The sequence below is a fragment of the Loxodonta africana genome, chromosome 18, assembly GCF_030014295.1.
Source record: "Loxodonta africana isolate mLoxAfr1 chromosome 18, mLoxAfr1.hap2, whole genome shotgun sequence".
Lineage (NCBI taxonomy): Eukaryota > Metazoa > Chordata > Mammalia > Proboscidea > Elephantidae > Loxodonta > Loxodonta africana.
In genome coordinates this window covers 62,352,660-62,368,978 of record NC_087359.1, presented here as the reverse complement: position 1 = coordinate 62,368,978, position 16,319 = coordinate 62,352,660, and the positions used below count along the sequence as shown (strand labels likewise).

Sequence of the window (16,319 nt, the reverse complement as noted above, 5' to 3'; positions counted from 1 at the left end):
GGGCCATTTAATGGCACCTCAACCAGAAAAATTCATATTAGTGAATTTCACTTTTTATTTGAAGAATTCATTAAAAGCATGGTAGGGAGAGTTTTAAATAACTGGCTCACAAGTGATTTCTAGATCACTAGGGAATTGCCATGTTCTACACAAACCCTGACTAATTTAGTGGCCACTACTGGAATTTTCATAGTTCAAGTCGCTAAAACAATGAAGAGGCTTTTTTGCACTTTCTAAGGCACCCAAGTGAACAATGCATCCGTGGCACAGGTCTTCACTAAAAAAACAAACGTTGCACACCAGTGTGCACTGTAGCTCTGTCCACAACAGTCAAAAGGTGGAACCAATCGAAATGTCTGTCAACAGATGAATGGATGAACAAACCGTGGCATTTTTAAGGCTGTGAAACTATTCTGTAGGATACTACAATGATGGACACATGATATTATGTATTTGTTAAAACCCATGAGACTATAGAACACAAACAGCGAACCCTAAGATATACTAAGGACTTCAGTCAATAATAAGGTATCAATATAGGCTCATCAACTGTAACATATGTACCATGTAACTGTAAGACTCTAATACTACCAGAAACTCTACAGGGGGAGAAGGAGTATATGGGAACTCTATACTTCCTGCACAATTTTTCTGTAAACCTAAACTGCTCTAAAAAATAGTCTGTTTTTTTTTAATGTGGTATATACATGGAATATTATTCAGCCATAAGGAGAAATGATGTCCTGATACATGCCACAACATAGACGAACTTTGAAAACACTCGGCTGAGTGAAATAAGTCAATCCCAAAAGGACAAATATTGTATGATCCTACAATATGAATGAGGCAGATGTAATGACACCAAAGCTGATTAACAGTTATCAGGAGTGGAAGGGAGGCGAAAGGGGAGCCCTTGCTTAGGGGGCACTGAGTTTCTGGTGAAGGTGATGGTGATGGAATAATTTGGAAACGAATAGTGGTTACAGCTATACAACACGAGAGACGTAATCAATGATGCTGAATTAGACACATAGAAACGTTGACAAATGTTTTCCTATCGGCATTTATTTGTAAAAAAAACTTTTTTTTTATAACAAGATATATGATTTGATATACATATTTTTTTAACCACAATAAAACAATCTTTAAAAAAATCAAAGGTTGCAAGAGAAAAAAGTCATCTCCTGGATACAAAATGAATGTGTCTCATCAAAAATTCATTAAAAAAAAAAACTATATTTAAAGTAAAGGCCCAACCCCAAAAAAACCCCAGCATCAACCTATTAACACAATGAACAAACATTTATTGAGTACCTATCACATGTCAAAACTGGAAATCCAGACATGGATAAACCAAAACAAGCCCCCAGGGCAGGACAGTCTACCCCTGGTGATCATCCTAGACAGTCACATCATGGGTTAGTCACCAGGCTTAATCCTAGGCCACCACTTGGCCAACTGGCAGATCCCACCCTGTGTGTACGTGGCCAAGGAACACACATACAAGCTCATCTACATATCCGAGCCTCAGGAATACAAGAAAGGGCACCTTTTTCCCACAGATGATGCACCCACGTAAATACATATATGACATGCATAGCGCGCCTAGGAAAATAACGCCGTGAGGGGGTTGCACAGTTGGCAAAAAAACATGTAACACGTGCATTAATTGTGTAAAAAGATGGTAAATTCACTCGGGAAATAAAGCCATTAAATAGAAACGCTCTTCCCTCCTTTTATAATGCACTGTTTTGGGTAACCTCTCTTACTGCTTCCTTCCTTTTTTATGAGTAATTCAACACGGACCCAAGAATCAAATCTTTTGCCACAAGGCTCAAATAGAAGCCCAGACAAAAGAATTATCTTTAAAAAAATTGTCAGCTACAGCAAACTTGAGATACCAATGTTCTCACAGGTAAGCGTGATCCAGAATATGATCAAATAAACAACATACTGTTCATTAGCTATTGGAAATGATACGATGTTACTTACCTTATTTTCAGTCTAATTTTATTCACGACTTCATCTATGTTTGCCAGAGACTACAATAAAGAAGGAAGAGTGCCCAGCTGTTATTTCACTTCCTGGAATTCCCCTTTCCCAGGGAACTGATGAGCTATAATGGCTATTTATGAAACCTCAAAAAATTTAATCACACAGTAGGATACCATTTTTACCCTTTTTTTAAAAAAACATATAGCAGTAGTTGGCAGCTGGTACCAAACCCAGCCCAGCACTTGTTTCCATAAATAACATTTTTTTTTGGAACACGGTCATGCCCATTCATTTACACAGGGCCTAAGGCCACTTTTGCACTACAATGGCAGCTTTGAGTGGTTGTGACCAACACCATGGGGCCCACAAAGCCTAAAATATTTACTACCCAGCCCTTTACAGAAAAAGTTAGCTGAACCCTGGTACACAGGATTGTGACACGTTCACACAACAAAATGAACTACTGCAACATACAACAACGTGGATTAATCTTACTAGCACGATGCTGGACCAAAGAAGCCAGACATAAAAGAGTATGGCATACTGTATGATTCCGTTCATTTACATAGTTCAAAACCAGAAGAAACTACTCTCTGATGTTGGAAGCCAGGACAGTGGTTGTTTTGGGGGAGGGAGTGACTGTAAAGCGGCAAGAAGAAGCTTCTGAGGTGTTGGTCATGCTTTATTTCTTGCTCAGGGTGGTAATCATATGGCTGTATTTATTTTGTGAAAAGTCATCAAGTTGTGCACTTAAGATGTGTGTGCCCCTCTATAGCTATGTTATACTTCAATAAACCATAATTTTTTTTAAGTATATAGGTTCACGAGAAAAGTCTGGGAGGATGTATACTAACAGCTGTAATTTATACGGGTAATTGCAATCTATGGAATCTATACTAACAGTTGTAATCTATGCGAAGGCATTTTAATGTTTCCTCTTTTTCCCCATGAGTATTTTCTAATCAATGTATATTAACTGTACATTGCTATTGTAATTATAATAGCTTTTTCTAAGACAAACACCATTAAGACTACTTCCATCCTTAAAACCAAAGAAAACCAAAGTCATTGCCATCGAGTTGACTGAGACTCATAGCGACCCTACAGAAGAGAGCAGAACTGCCTCATAGGGTTTCCAAGGAGCGGCTGGTGGATTCGAACTGCTGACCTTTTGTCTGCAGCTTGAACTCTTAACCACTGTGCTCCATCCAGTGTGGGGAAAAATGTGAGGAAATGGTGCCCCCTAATGGAGAAGAGGAAGTACTACAATTTTATAACATTTCCACTCAAGTTTCAAAATATACTTTCATATGTCCTCTTTCCCTCTCTCTCAACAGAAGAAACTGGGGGTGATGCAGGAATTGTGCTTTTAAATTGCTAATATAAAGATTCAGTATAATTAAGAACTTTGAAAAGTTAAGCTACCTCAACTGGTCTGGTAAGAGAAACAGGTCACGAGTGTTGAGATGTCACAGACTACACTGTTCACATCTGTTCTGACCAAGCCAGTGCTACTCAGAATCTTCAGAAATCCAAGAATAGACTTAGAAAAAGGAATCTCAGAAAAGAGAAGTTATTTTAATTGAGGAATCCACTGTCATCTCACAACCAGATTGGATCTAAACCACCATCACGTCAGCAGTTGATAAGTTGTCAAAGGACCTGGCTTTCAGCCCAACTCTGCCACCACTAACTTGCTATATGTGTAGACAGCAAGTAGGTTAACCTCTCAGAGTTTGTATTTCCTCATCTGCAAAATGGGTATAATAGTTCCTACCTTGCCTACTTCTACTGGAACCCATACTTCTTTTCATTTTTTAGTGTTTGTATTTTTCTTTTTTAATCTATTAAAAAAGTTAACCTTTAAAGAATCTGGGTGAAGGGTGTCCCTGAATTCTTTGTACCATTTTTGTACCTTTTCTGAAAATGGAAAATGATACCAAAATAAAAAATATATTTTAAACGTTATTTAAAATTGGTCCAACATGTACATGACCTGAAATTCAGAGAGTAAAAGAGGGGATACGGTGAAAAGTAAGGTTTCTTCTCACCCTGTCCTCTTCTCCTCCCCGGAGGTAATGGTGCTAAGCTGGTGTCTCTGGTACCCTCTCAGAAACAGTCTCTGTATTTAAATCACATCTATACACTTACACTGGGCTACTAACCTAAAGGCTGGCGGTTCAAACCCACCCACTGGTATCACAGAAGAAAGGCTTAGCAATCTGCTTAAATCCATAAAGATTTGTTGTTGTTGTTGGGTGCTGTGGAATCCTATCCATAGCGACCCCATGTGACTGAGTAGAACTGCCCCATAGGGTTTTCTTGGCTATAATCTTTAAGGAAGCAGTTCGCCAGGTCTTTCTTCTACAGAGCTGCTGAGTGGGTTCAAACTGCCAACCTTTCAGTTTGCAGCCAAGTGCTTAACCATCGTGTCTCCAGGTTTCCTTTGTAAAGATTACAGCTAGGAAAAGCCTACGGGGCTCAGTTCTACTCTGTAACACAAGGACTCACCTTGAGTTGGAACGGACTTGACGGCAACAGGTTTAAGGTCCTGGAGAAAACATGCAGCACAGTTGGGATCTGTCTGACTCCAGGATCTCTGCTTTTTCTACTCCACCATGCTACATCTAACCCAATGGTTCTCAACCTACTTCTTCACCCCAGCACATCTGAGGGACATGACACACTCCTTCCCATCAGTTTAGTGCCTCGCTACGGCCATAACTTATCACTGGGGCTGAGGGCATCTCCTGGAGTTTGGGAAAAACTCCATACGACTCCAGATTGGCTAGCATGGGTGAACATGGTGCGTCCCTCTCTGAGAATCACTCATCTGATTTGTTGTAATGTGCCTGAATAGTTTGTATTCGATCATTTAAAAATGTTATTATTGAAAAGTATTTCCTGATTCTAATGGTAATTCTTGCCAATTACAGAAAATGAGTAAAATCGTCCCACGCCACCAACAAAGAATTACTATCAGCATTTTTGAATAATGCCTTCTAGTGTTCTTTCTAGGAGCGCTGGTGGCACGATGGTTAGGCGCTAGCTGCTAACCAAAAGGTCAGCGGTTCAAACCCACAAGCAGCTCCACGGGCAGGAGAAAACATCTGGCGATCTGCTCCCCATAGGACAGTTCTACTCTTTCCTATAGGGTCCTATAGGGTCAATGTAAGTCAGAACTGACTGGATGGCAGAAAACAGCAGAGTTCTTTCTACACAGATATTTATTTGTCTGTTTTTGACAAACTTGGATGATAATCAATTTGGATACCTGTTTTTTTTTTTCACTTAACAAACAGATTGAAAGCAGTTTGGAAGTTACAAAAAACTCCTTGCAAACATAGCTCCATATGACTTTTTTTCAAAGTTCTTAATTATAAACCAAAAAAACAAACCAGCTGCTATTGAGTCAACTCTGACTCATGGTAACCCCGGTGTGTCAGAGGACAACTGTGCTCTACAGGGTTTTCAACGGCTGATTTTTCAGAAGAAAATCACCAGGCCTTCCTTCCAAGGGGCCTGTTGGGTGGACTTGAACCTCTAACCTTTGGTTAGCAGCCAAGCACTTAATTAACCATTTGCGCCACCTAGGGGCACCAAAGAACTTTTTGAAAGTTCTTAATTTTACTGAATCTTTATATAAATTTTTCATAAATTTCATCTACTTTCCCTTATCAAACCACCAGTGAAAACGGATGACAGGTGATTACCTTCAGTTTACTACTAAGAGACTAAAAAGCTTTTCCAGATCAGTATTACCAAACCATTGCTATTCTTCGGAACCACCCAGGGAGCTCTGTGAGATACAGGAACCCAAGCTCGACCCTGGACCTGGACTTGGTGCTGTTAGGTGCCGCTGAACAAATTTCGACTCACAGCAACCCCATGTGACAGAGTAGAACTGCCCCATAGGGTTTTCTAGGCTGTAATCTTTATGGGAGCAGATCGCCAGGTCTTATTCCCGCGGAGCTGCTGGGGGGGGATCGAACTGCAGACCTTTCAGTTAAGCCACCTGGGCTCCTTGGACCTGGACGATAAGAAAATTCCAGGGATCAGTTCCAGTCCACAACCCTGCCTCCAGGCAGGTGTCTCCAGGCAATCACAGACGTTCAAGCAGGTGCCATTCAATAGAAACACAGATATACCTTCCTCCTTAGAGTAACACTACATTTATTCTCCGTATGCTGCCGTCTACTTTAAATAAGCTGATAATTAACAAATATTTACTATAGGTCCATGAGGCACAGAGATGACTTATGCCCAAGGTCAAGCAATAGTTAAAAGAAATTCTAAGTCTTGCCAAGACTCTATTAGCTTTTTGCTAAGCAGATGGAAAATGAACGGCTAAGTGTAACTGTGGGATTGGGGAATGAAGGTAACCCTGTGTCATAAATCTTTCAAGTTATTCTAAGAAACTTCACTACCCATTATCATGTAGGGGAGGGGCATAACTAGGTAAGACATAACTGAATCTGTGTCTTGCGCTATTACAGTAGTTTAAAAAACAGACGTATACACAAACATACCAGGAAGAAGTGGGAACCTGGTAGTTTCTTATATCATTTTCAAATCTAACACTAATTTTTGTTTTGTTGAGTCAGCATTCTTAACAGGGTAGGGTAAATGAAATGTTCTCATGGCTAAAATTGGTATCTTTATATTAATTGTCCCCAAATGCCTTGTTGTGTGCTGTCGAGTCAATTCCAACTCACAGTGACCCTATAGGACAAAGGAGAACTGCCCCATTGGGTTTCCTAGGCTGTAATCTTCACCGGAACCGACTACCAGGCCTTTTCTCCCACAAAGCAGCTGGTACGTTCAAACCACTCATCTTTCAGTTAGCAGCCTAGTGCTTTTAACCACTGTGCCATCAGAGCTCCTTCCCCAAATGTCCATCTCCAGCTAATTCCTAGAATTCCCCTTTCATAGAAAATAAGGAGCTATAAAGGGTATCTGTGAAACCTCAAAAAAGACAGTCACAGAGTATGGTATCATTTCTTTTACTCTGTTTTGTAAAATTACTATGTGTATTAGAAAAAGCTCGGAAAGTTATATATACCAAGGTATTAACAGTGATGGGGATTATGAGCTCCAGACTCAAATATCCAACTCCATATTTCCATCTGGATGGTCCAAGTATGTTCAAAACTGAGTTCACTGCCTCTTGCTCCTCCTACCATACTCACCACTGAAACCTGCTCTCCTCCTCGCTCCCAGCACAGGGTAAAGGTATCCACACCCGCCCAGGCTAGAAATCAAAGTCCAAAATCCTTAACTTGGCCCAAATGCCCCAACTTCACTGCCATTTCCTCAGGGAAGCCTTCTTGGATCCCTCAGATTAAGTAGGGCCCTATGTGTTAGGTTTTCAAGGCATTTATGCTTCATTTCTGGCGATGTTATCACGTTCAGCTCAGAGCTCAGAGTTCTTTATCTTCTCTGTCCTTTGTCATTTTCATCATAAAACAAGAGTGATAACAAAGGGGAGAACGTATCATTGCTAAGTGCTTAGAATGGTGCCTGGTGCATAGTGGGCATCCAATATATTTTAACTATTATTATAGTTGTAGAAGAAGTTAAGACTCTTTCGAGGACAAGTAACATAATAATTAGTTAATAATTACACAAAGAAGTCATTTTAACTTTTTGTTCTTGAAAATATACATAGCAAAACATACACCAATTCAACCATTTCTACATGTGCATTGATTACATTCTTCAAGGTGTACAACCATTCTCACCCTCCTTTTCTGAGTTGTTCCTCCACTATTAATACAAACTCACTGCCCCATAAGCTTCCTATCTAACCTTTCGAGTTGCTGTTGTCATATAGATAGCTCTTTAAAAGAACACCATGCTTAAGGCAGACAGTCTTTACTAATTAAGCTATTGTTTGGTTTAAAGAAGACTACCGGAAATATTTTTGGTTTAAAGTTTAAAGATTATTTCAGGATAATAGCTTGAGGGGGTTCATGTAGCCTCTATGGCTCCAGAAAATTGGAGCCCACGAGAATTTTAAATTCTGTTACGCATTTTTCCTCCTTTTGATAAGAATTCTGCTATATAGTCTTTGATAAAAATGCTCAGTAATGGTAGCCAGGCACCACCCAGTTCTTCTGGTCTCATGCAGAGGAAGTAGTTGTTCATGCAGGCAATTAGTCACATATTCCACTTCCTACTAGTCCTGACTCTCCTCCTTCCTGTGTTGCTCCAGGTGAATAGGGGTCAATTGTTACACCTTGGACGGCTGCCTGCAAGCTTAAGTCGCTGCAACTTAATAATAATTTTTGCTTATAATTTATTTATGTAATTATTAACTATTAAGACAGCCTGTAACCTCTACGCTAGGAAGGCCCATATCTGTCTTGCTCAGCCTTCTTCCCCTGAATTTCTTACACAGCCAGACAAAAAGTAGGTATTTTTTGAAGAGTAAATGAAAGACTGAATTTTAGATTCTATCTGTTCCTCCACCTCCATCCCTTCAAGCGCCAAATTCTATGACTTCTATTTCCTAAACAGGTCTTATTAGATCTTGTTCTCTCCACTCCAGTCTTAACTCAGGCTCCCATCATCTCTCTTAAGTGGCCTGCTGTAGTTGTCCCTGAACCGGGCTTCAGCCTCCAGTTTTGCCTCCCCCCAGTTCATCCTCCTCATTGCTGCCAGGTGGAATTTTTTAAACGTGAACCTGGTCAAGTCATTTCCCCGTCAGCGGCCCTTCAGTGAACACCCTGACTAGAGTAGCAGAGAGTAGGGTGTGCGCATCCCTAAAAGGTTTGCAATGGTATCCACTAAGGTGTGAGAAAAAAATATTAAAACCTCTATTTTTCTTTATTTCTACACCAAATATTACTAAAGCCTAGTTTTTTAAGATTTGTACTAATAGACGTACATGATATTTTGTACAGGCTTAAAAATTAGCCCAGTGAAAATTAGCTCTGTGAAAAATATTTCACGGACAGCCATGTGGCATCAAAAAAAAAAAAAAAAAAGGCTCGCACCAGCCTGGAGGACGTAGTCCCTTTAAGATCCTTGCTCTGCATATCTCTTCAGCCTCCTCTCCTACAAAGCTACATTCACTGTACACACTGTGTTTTCCATCTCTGAGCCTTTGCTCTGCTTTCCCTTGTCATCCTGACCCAGGAGTTCACTCTGCCTAGAACAGTCTTTCCCCAGATTGCCACAAGGCTGGCTCCTTTGTACCTATCAGGTCTCAGGTTAATGGTAACCACCTGAGAGAGATGTTCCCTGACCACCTATCTACAGGAGCACCCCCCCACCCCATGCCATTACTCTCTAATAGCACCTGCTTTTATCACAGCATTAACCATACTTGGTATTTTGTTTATGTATTTGCTCGTTTGTCTTCCTCCTCACAAGAGGCTCTGTGAGACCTGGAACTTGCCTGTCACATTTACCATTATCTCCCCAGTTTCTAGAGCCTGGCACTTAGTAGACACTCAGTAAATGATGGCTGAGTGTGAAGAAATGAATGAATCCTTCAAGACCTGGCGGACGTGCTGCCTGCTCTCTGAGGCTTTGATTTTCCCAGGAAGAACTGTTCTTTTGTTCCTCGCCCTACTGTTGTATGTCTCTCTTACAGCATTCACCAGTCTCCCCTGCTCAGTCATGTACACCCCGGGGGTCTTATTCATCTTTATATCCCCAACGCCTGGCTCAGGGACTGACAACACATGACACTAAATGTTTGCTGAATGAAGAAATGAAAGGCTGAGCTGAACTCCAGCTGACCTCCCTCCAATTCTGTGCTTCTAATTCTGGTCTACTTCTCACCCAAACACTCAAAAACCAATTTTGTAAAAAAAAAAAAAAAATCTGTACGGACAAATCACCCAACAAAACAAAACATAAAGGCTAAAAATGTACACCTTGAAGTAGGGGTGCAAGTGGCTTTACAGCCCCAGTCTTATCCTGCCCACCCCACTTCCATTTTCCCCTCTTACATTTTAAAAATCTTTTCCACTTCCCAATTTACTTCAATAAATCTGGGGTGGGGGGCAGGGGATCAAAACCTCAGGGTGCAGTTTCGAATAATATGTTCACCATACGAAGAATTCCACTCTACCACAATTTAGCTAACCCTCCAGCTTGGTTATGATGGAGTTTAATTTGAATTTAACTCTCACTTATCTATCAAAGCTCCTTACAGTATGTAGGATGTTATGTCAATCGTAACACTCGGGATGAGTCAGAAGCCCCTGACACGAAGGAAACCAGAGCTCTGTACTTACTTGTTCCGTTGGGAACAGGGTATTGATATATTCCACAGCGTTGAAATCTGCTCGATCGAGAGGATCTTGGCTCGGAAATACCTAGACAGAAATAGGGCGTTTAAAATAACTGCCATCTTCCTGCCTTTTATTACGCATTATTTCTTCCCCCTGCTTGAAGGCAAAAACCATTTCTTTTTCATTTTCTAATGCTTCACACACAACAGATGCTCAATAAAGTATCCGTTAATCTTTAATTTTCAACAACATCTACATTTTTATCACCTTGGTGCAACTGTGAAAAGGTATCAATGGAATCTTCAGGATAAGGAAAATCAGCAGGCATTGTGCACTACCAGTTTACGCCAGCTTATGACATGGTTGCATTAAGGACGACTTGATAACAGACATATGGACCATGTTGCGGTGATTTCTCAGCCATCAAATTCACTATCCATTGAAGCATTTTTATATTTCAGACATGATTAGGAAATGCAGAGCTGGCATTTCAGAACTGTCCACCTCTTTTAACAGAAGAAAGGATGCCTCCTGAGAAACACAGCTAATGCCCTTCAAAAGTGGCAGCTTGAAGAACAAGCATGAATCTTGTTATAAAAGATTATAAAAGCAGTCAAATGATCTCCTGGGTACTGGATTTCAACAACTCAAGGCAGTTAAAATTCTGGTAAACAATTTCTTCTCTTAAGAAAGCTTCTAAAGAAATAAGTGTCAAAGAATCAAAATGTCTTCTGTTGTTGGCGTTAGATACCTTTGAGTCAATTCTGACTCCCAGCGACCCTATATACAACAGGAACATTGCCCTGCCCTGCACCACCCTCACAATCATTATGCTTGAGCCCACTGTTGCAGCTATTGTGGCAATCCACCTCGTTGGGGGTCTTCCTCTTTTTCGATGACCCTCTACCAAGCATGATGTCCTTCTCCACGGACTGGTCTCTCCTGATAACATGTCCAAAGTATGTGAAATGAAGTCTTGCCATCCTTGCTTCTACTGAGCATTCTGGCTGTATTTTTCCCAAGACAGATTTGTTGGTTCTTCTGGCAGTCCATGGTATAGTCAATGTTCTTCACCAACACCATAATTCAAAGGCATCAACTCTTCCATCTTCCTTACCTGCTGCCCAGCTTTTATACGCATACCTCCAATTTTCCTAGATTCATACTTCATACATTTTATGTTCCAATTATTAATGGATGTTTGCAGCTGTTTCTTCTCATTTTGAGTTATGCCACATCAGTAAATGAAGGCCCAGAAAGCTTGACTCCATCCACATCGTTGAGATCAACTTTACTTTGAGAGGAAACCCTGGTACATAGTGGTTAAGAGCTATAGCTGCTAAGCAAGAGCTCAGCGCTTCAAATCCACCAGGTGCTCCTTGGAAACTCTATGGGGCAGTTCTACTCTGTCCTATAGGGTCGCTATGAGTTGAAATCGACTCAACGGTAACGGGTTTGGTTTGGTTTTGGTTTTACTTTGAGAAGTTAAAAGCAATTGTTGAAAGAGTTTACGGCTTCCTCGATGTCAAACAGAGGTGGCAGTTAGGTGAGTGACAAGAAAGTGAAAGTTCTCTTTTTAAAACACTTAGCATTTCTGTTTCTGTAATATGCATTTACGGTAGGAATACATCATATGTCCATGTAATTTACACAACCTCAATTATATGCACTCACCAAAGGAAGTGCTGGTAATTTGGCCTGCCTTTTGGTGGACACCCCACAGTGAATATGATATGCGGGATATGTACTATTTCCTCAAGTTGGTCTCTGTTTCTGCATGACTCTCACTGCCCCTGGGTGTCACCCTGGATTTGGACATGTTTTCATATAATAAGGCTCCTAGCACAAGCCAACTACTTCATCTAGTAATAATTGGAAAAAAATGTTTGGTTCCAATGCTGTTAGAAAATTAGCGCTAGACTTATTGAAGAGATGCTCATACATTGTACTTCATGGGCAATTTAAGGAATTTCAACGGTAATCTGTCTACAGTGATTTTTCACCATATGCAATGACTTTGGAACTTAATCCCTGAGTAAAATGTGATTGCAATACAGCAGTCCTTCCTGTCTCCTCACATATCTCCTCTCTTTACAGTATGCTATTATATCTGTTGTTTGCAGAATTCCATTCAATCTTAGATTGCTAAAGTAAGAAAAATGTCTGTCATCTTGACATCAAGATGTCTGTTTAGTAAATAAATCTACACTAGAACTCAAGCTTATTCTTAGAAATAGCACAAATGTGTTCTTCTGAGATCTCTTGTCAGTCAAACAATAACTGAAGGCATTATTTGTCTCTTCCACTAGAGCCCGCTAGGTCCAAAAAGCAACTAAACTGTCTTTTTCTGGCAGATGAAGGTGTGTGGGGGACGCAGTGCGGCCTGAACCCCAAAAGTTTTGTCCAATGGTCTGGCATCCTCAGGGTGTGCCAAATGTGCTTAGTATTGGCAATCCAGCCACTCCTAGAAACTACCAAACCCAATGCCATGGAGTCAATTTGGACTCATGGCGACCCCATGTATTACAGATTAGTACTGCTCCACACGGTTTCTTAGCTGTAATCTTAACAGAAGCAGATAGCTAGGCCTTTTTTCCATGGTACCACTGGGTGGGTTTGAACTGCCAACCTTTAGGTTAGCAGTTGAGTGCAAACCGTTTGTACCGCCTAGGTCCCTTCTAGAAACACATATATGCAAAAATCTGGAAAGAAATACAAAACAATGCAAATTACAAAACAATATAAATAAATTACTTAGCAAAGTGGCAGATCCATAGTAAGCATTAATGCTTCATAACTGTTAACTATCATTAGTAGTTTTTTTGGGGGGGTATTATTATTAGCAGTAATGTTTTGCTTACATAAACTTCCCAGTGGTCATTAAATGAAGCACATCCTCCCTTTTCTTAAATCATATCTCCAAGCCAATTTCTTTCAGGGAGATTTTCCCCCCTCTTTCAGGAGCAATACCCTACAGCCCAAACCAAAAACCAAACTCATTGCCTTCAAGTCAATTCTGACTCATAGCAAACCTGTAGGACAGCCCCATAGGGTTTCCAAGGCTGTAAATTGTTATGGAAAAGGACTGCCACATCTTTCTTCACGGAGACGCTAGTGGGTTCGAACCACTGACCCTTTGGTTAGCAGCCGAGCGCTTTAAACACTGCGCCACCAGAGCTCCTGTCCAGTACCTTATTTAAAAAAAATAATTACTGTCGAGTAATTCTGACTCATAGCGACCCTATAGGACAGGGCAGAACTGCTCCATAGGGTTTCCAAGGTGCGCTGGTGGATTTCAAACTGCCGACCTTTTAGTTAGCAGCTGAGCTCTTAACCACTGCGACCCACCCACTAAAACCACTGCGACACCAGGGTCTAAATCGCTATTTCTAATATCATTGCCCTTAAAATTTCAATCAACTTGCAAAGAGAATTTAGTCAACTAAAGGGTTTCTGCAGGGATGGGAGGGCTTTCTGGGAATATTCTCTAATCTAACCCAAACTATTCAACTGCAGGAATTCTCGACATTTTAAGTGCGGTAAAGACTCAACATTTCCTCCGCCCCCCGCCCCCCGCTTTGCCTTCCACTTCAGAAATTAAAGTGACCCCACCTCCCCCAAATTCCCTGCTACTCTTAAGGGGCTAGCTTGAGAAACTGAAGCAGGGGCACACTAACCGGCTAAATGAATGAACAACCCCATAGCCCCCGGAATCTGAGGTTGCTAACCATGGAGTCCCTTCTTCTAGGCTCATCGTCTCAGAGAGTAGAGCTCCTCTACCCAAACCCAGCGGGACGCCCGACCCTCCAAAGATAGCCAAGGCCTAGAAAGGACTCTCTTTCTCTCCTAATTCAGAATCCCTTCCCACTTCCACCTCCCTGGAAACCTTCTCTCTCCTTCTGCGCCTAGCCCCACCTCTCCGTCCAAAGGCCGCTCCCTCCCCGCGCACCCTGGGTCCCACCACCCAGAGCTGCCCCATCCTCCGCATTCCCCGCCGCTCAGGGAGCCGAACGCTCACCTGCTCTATGGCGAGTTGCACCTCAGGCGTGAGCTGCAACACGGCTTCCAGCTCCTCCACGAACTCCAGTTCCTCCTCCTCCATCATCACGCCGCCCAGTCCCCTCCCGACCACACGCCAACGCACCTCGGACCTCCAGCCGCCAACCCCGGCCCGCAACCCGCAACACTTCGATTGCAGAGCTGTGGCAAGTCCCGGCTCTGTCAGCCAGCCCGGCACTTCCGGGAAGCCAGGCACTTCCGGGATTCGGGGCACTCTGGGATAGCGGAGGACTGACTCCTGGTCGCCCGGGGGAGGCTTAGCTGTTGCATCCCGGGAGTTCCCCTGGCAGCCCTTTCCCCTGCGGCTCTTGGCTACCTTCAACTGGTTCGTAAGATGGTGGGGCTCTCTTCCACTCGCCTAAGGCGCTGCCTCACTGAGGCCCCTGTCAGGGCGGTGCTGGGGGACGGCCCGGCCACCCCAGCAGGGTACCCCAGTGAGTGTAAGCCCCAGCAGCGTTGCAGCCAACGGAGCGCAACACTCGCAGGCAGCCAAGTCGGCAATCTTTCCGCTCCCAGTGCTCCCTTGGTCAGTGGCAGTAGCGCCCTCTCCTCCCCCGGCATCGGGGGTGAAATGAACCCAGCTGGTAAGTGGCTATGTTGCCAAAGACAGTTTGCAGGAGGGGTCAGCGTCCACTTAACAGAGATAGGTTCCCCGTATGCCAAGTCACTAAGCAGAGTTTTGTGAAGGATGACTGCAGTTCCCTTATTGAAAGAGAAGAAAAAAAAAGACCAGATCAGGCAGTGCCCCGCGCTGGCGAAAGTTACTTTCTATGATTTTGAATATCAGGTGACCACCACTGGATAGCCGTGTGAACTTGAACAAGTCACTCTACCTGCCCTGGTTACCCTGCATGGTTGTGGTGAAGACTGAATATAAAAAGCACTACGTAAATTTAAGCTAGTAATACAGGTACTGTCAGGGTGTAAGCACCACAAAGATCTTACCTACGCAGGAGAAAGAGACCGGATCACCGTGCGGAACCCCTTTTCCAACAGATACTTAAAACAATGAGGTAATTGGAACCAAAGTAAGAGTTGCTTTACCAGTTGAAGGTTGTGAAACTCCAAGATGGAAGGACCCCTGTCTCCACTGAACTGGTTTTTTGTTTTTGTTTGTATCAAAGTTATTTATAGTAAAGGAAAAATGGAAGCAATATAATTTCTAACAATAAAGGAATGCTTAAAAACATAAATCAGCTATACAGTAGTCTATTACTGATTCATAAAATCATAGTTTTGATGGCTAATGACATGGAAAAATGTGCACAATGTACTTCAGAAAGGGAAAATATACAGTATGATCCCATACTTATATAAATATGTTGTTGTTAGGTGCCATTGAGTCATTTCCAACTCACAGTGACCCTGTGTACAACAGAACAAAACACTGCCGGGTACTGCACTATCCTCACAATCATTGTTATACTTGAGCCCATTGTTGCAGCCACTGTGTTGTTGGGTGGAAACCCCAGGTTCTGCTCCATGCAACTCATCTCAGCCGATAAACAAGAGATGGAGGTGGAAGATTAGAAAGACGCCTTTATTTTGTTGCACAAGGAAAGGAACAATCAAGGCTGCTGCATCCAAGAATGCTCAGCGAGGGCAAGAGGAAAGGTTACTTTTATGGGGTTTACAAGCAGGAAGTTCATACGAGTTACATCAGCAACATTCTTATTCATACAACACAGGTCCAGTGGGGTTTATATATAACTTCGTGCATCAAATGTTCAGAAAATGGCGGTTAAACTCCACACAGAGGTGGAGAAATTACTCTGCATGAGGTACTTAAAGAGCTAAAAGGTTGTCCAGAATGTCAACATGGTGCCTAAACCTGTTTTTTCTGATTTCCTCTAGTTTTGGGCAAAAGTTAAGGAAGGGGAACCAGGATGTTAATGTAAAGCTGTGAGGTCTGCCAAACAAGCTGCTTGAGGCAATGGAATTTTCCACAGGCTGGGGACCTCTGTCATTCCCTCCTTTCCTTTTTCACATTGCTTATTCAGGACCACTGTCCATTCTGAG

At 42.2% G+C, this 16,319-nt stretch overlaps 1 protein-coding gene across 8 annotated transcripts in view; it reads right to left on the bottom strand.

The window, feature by feature from the left end:
- Positions 1-14,654, bottom strand: part of VPS53 (VPS53 subunit of GARP complex) — a 143,908-nt gene extending 129,254 nt beyond the window's left edge. For 3 of the 8 annotated variants that reach the window (XM_003416805.4, XM_064271507.1, XM_023556247.2), the window contains exons 1-3: positions 14,260-14,379; positions 10,245-10,325; positions 1,993-2,042 (exon numbers count right to left, since the gene is read on the bottom strand). In XM_003416805.4, the coding sequence (XP_003416853.1) occupies positions 1,993-2,042; positions 10,245-10,325; positions 14,260-14,346 (218 nt within the window). In that variant the 5' untranslated portion in view covers positions 14,347-14,379. The other 5 variants (XM_010596477.3, XM_064271508.1, XM_023556245.2 and 2 more) reach the window with 5 other exon arrangements.
- Between the last annotated feature and the right edge of the window lie 1,665 nt (positions 14,655-16,319).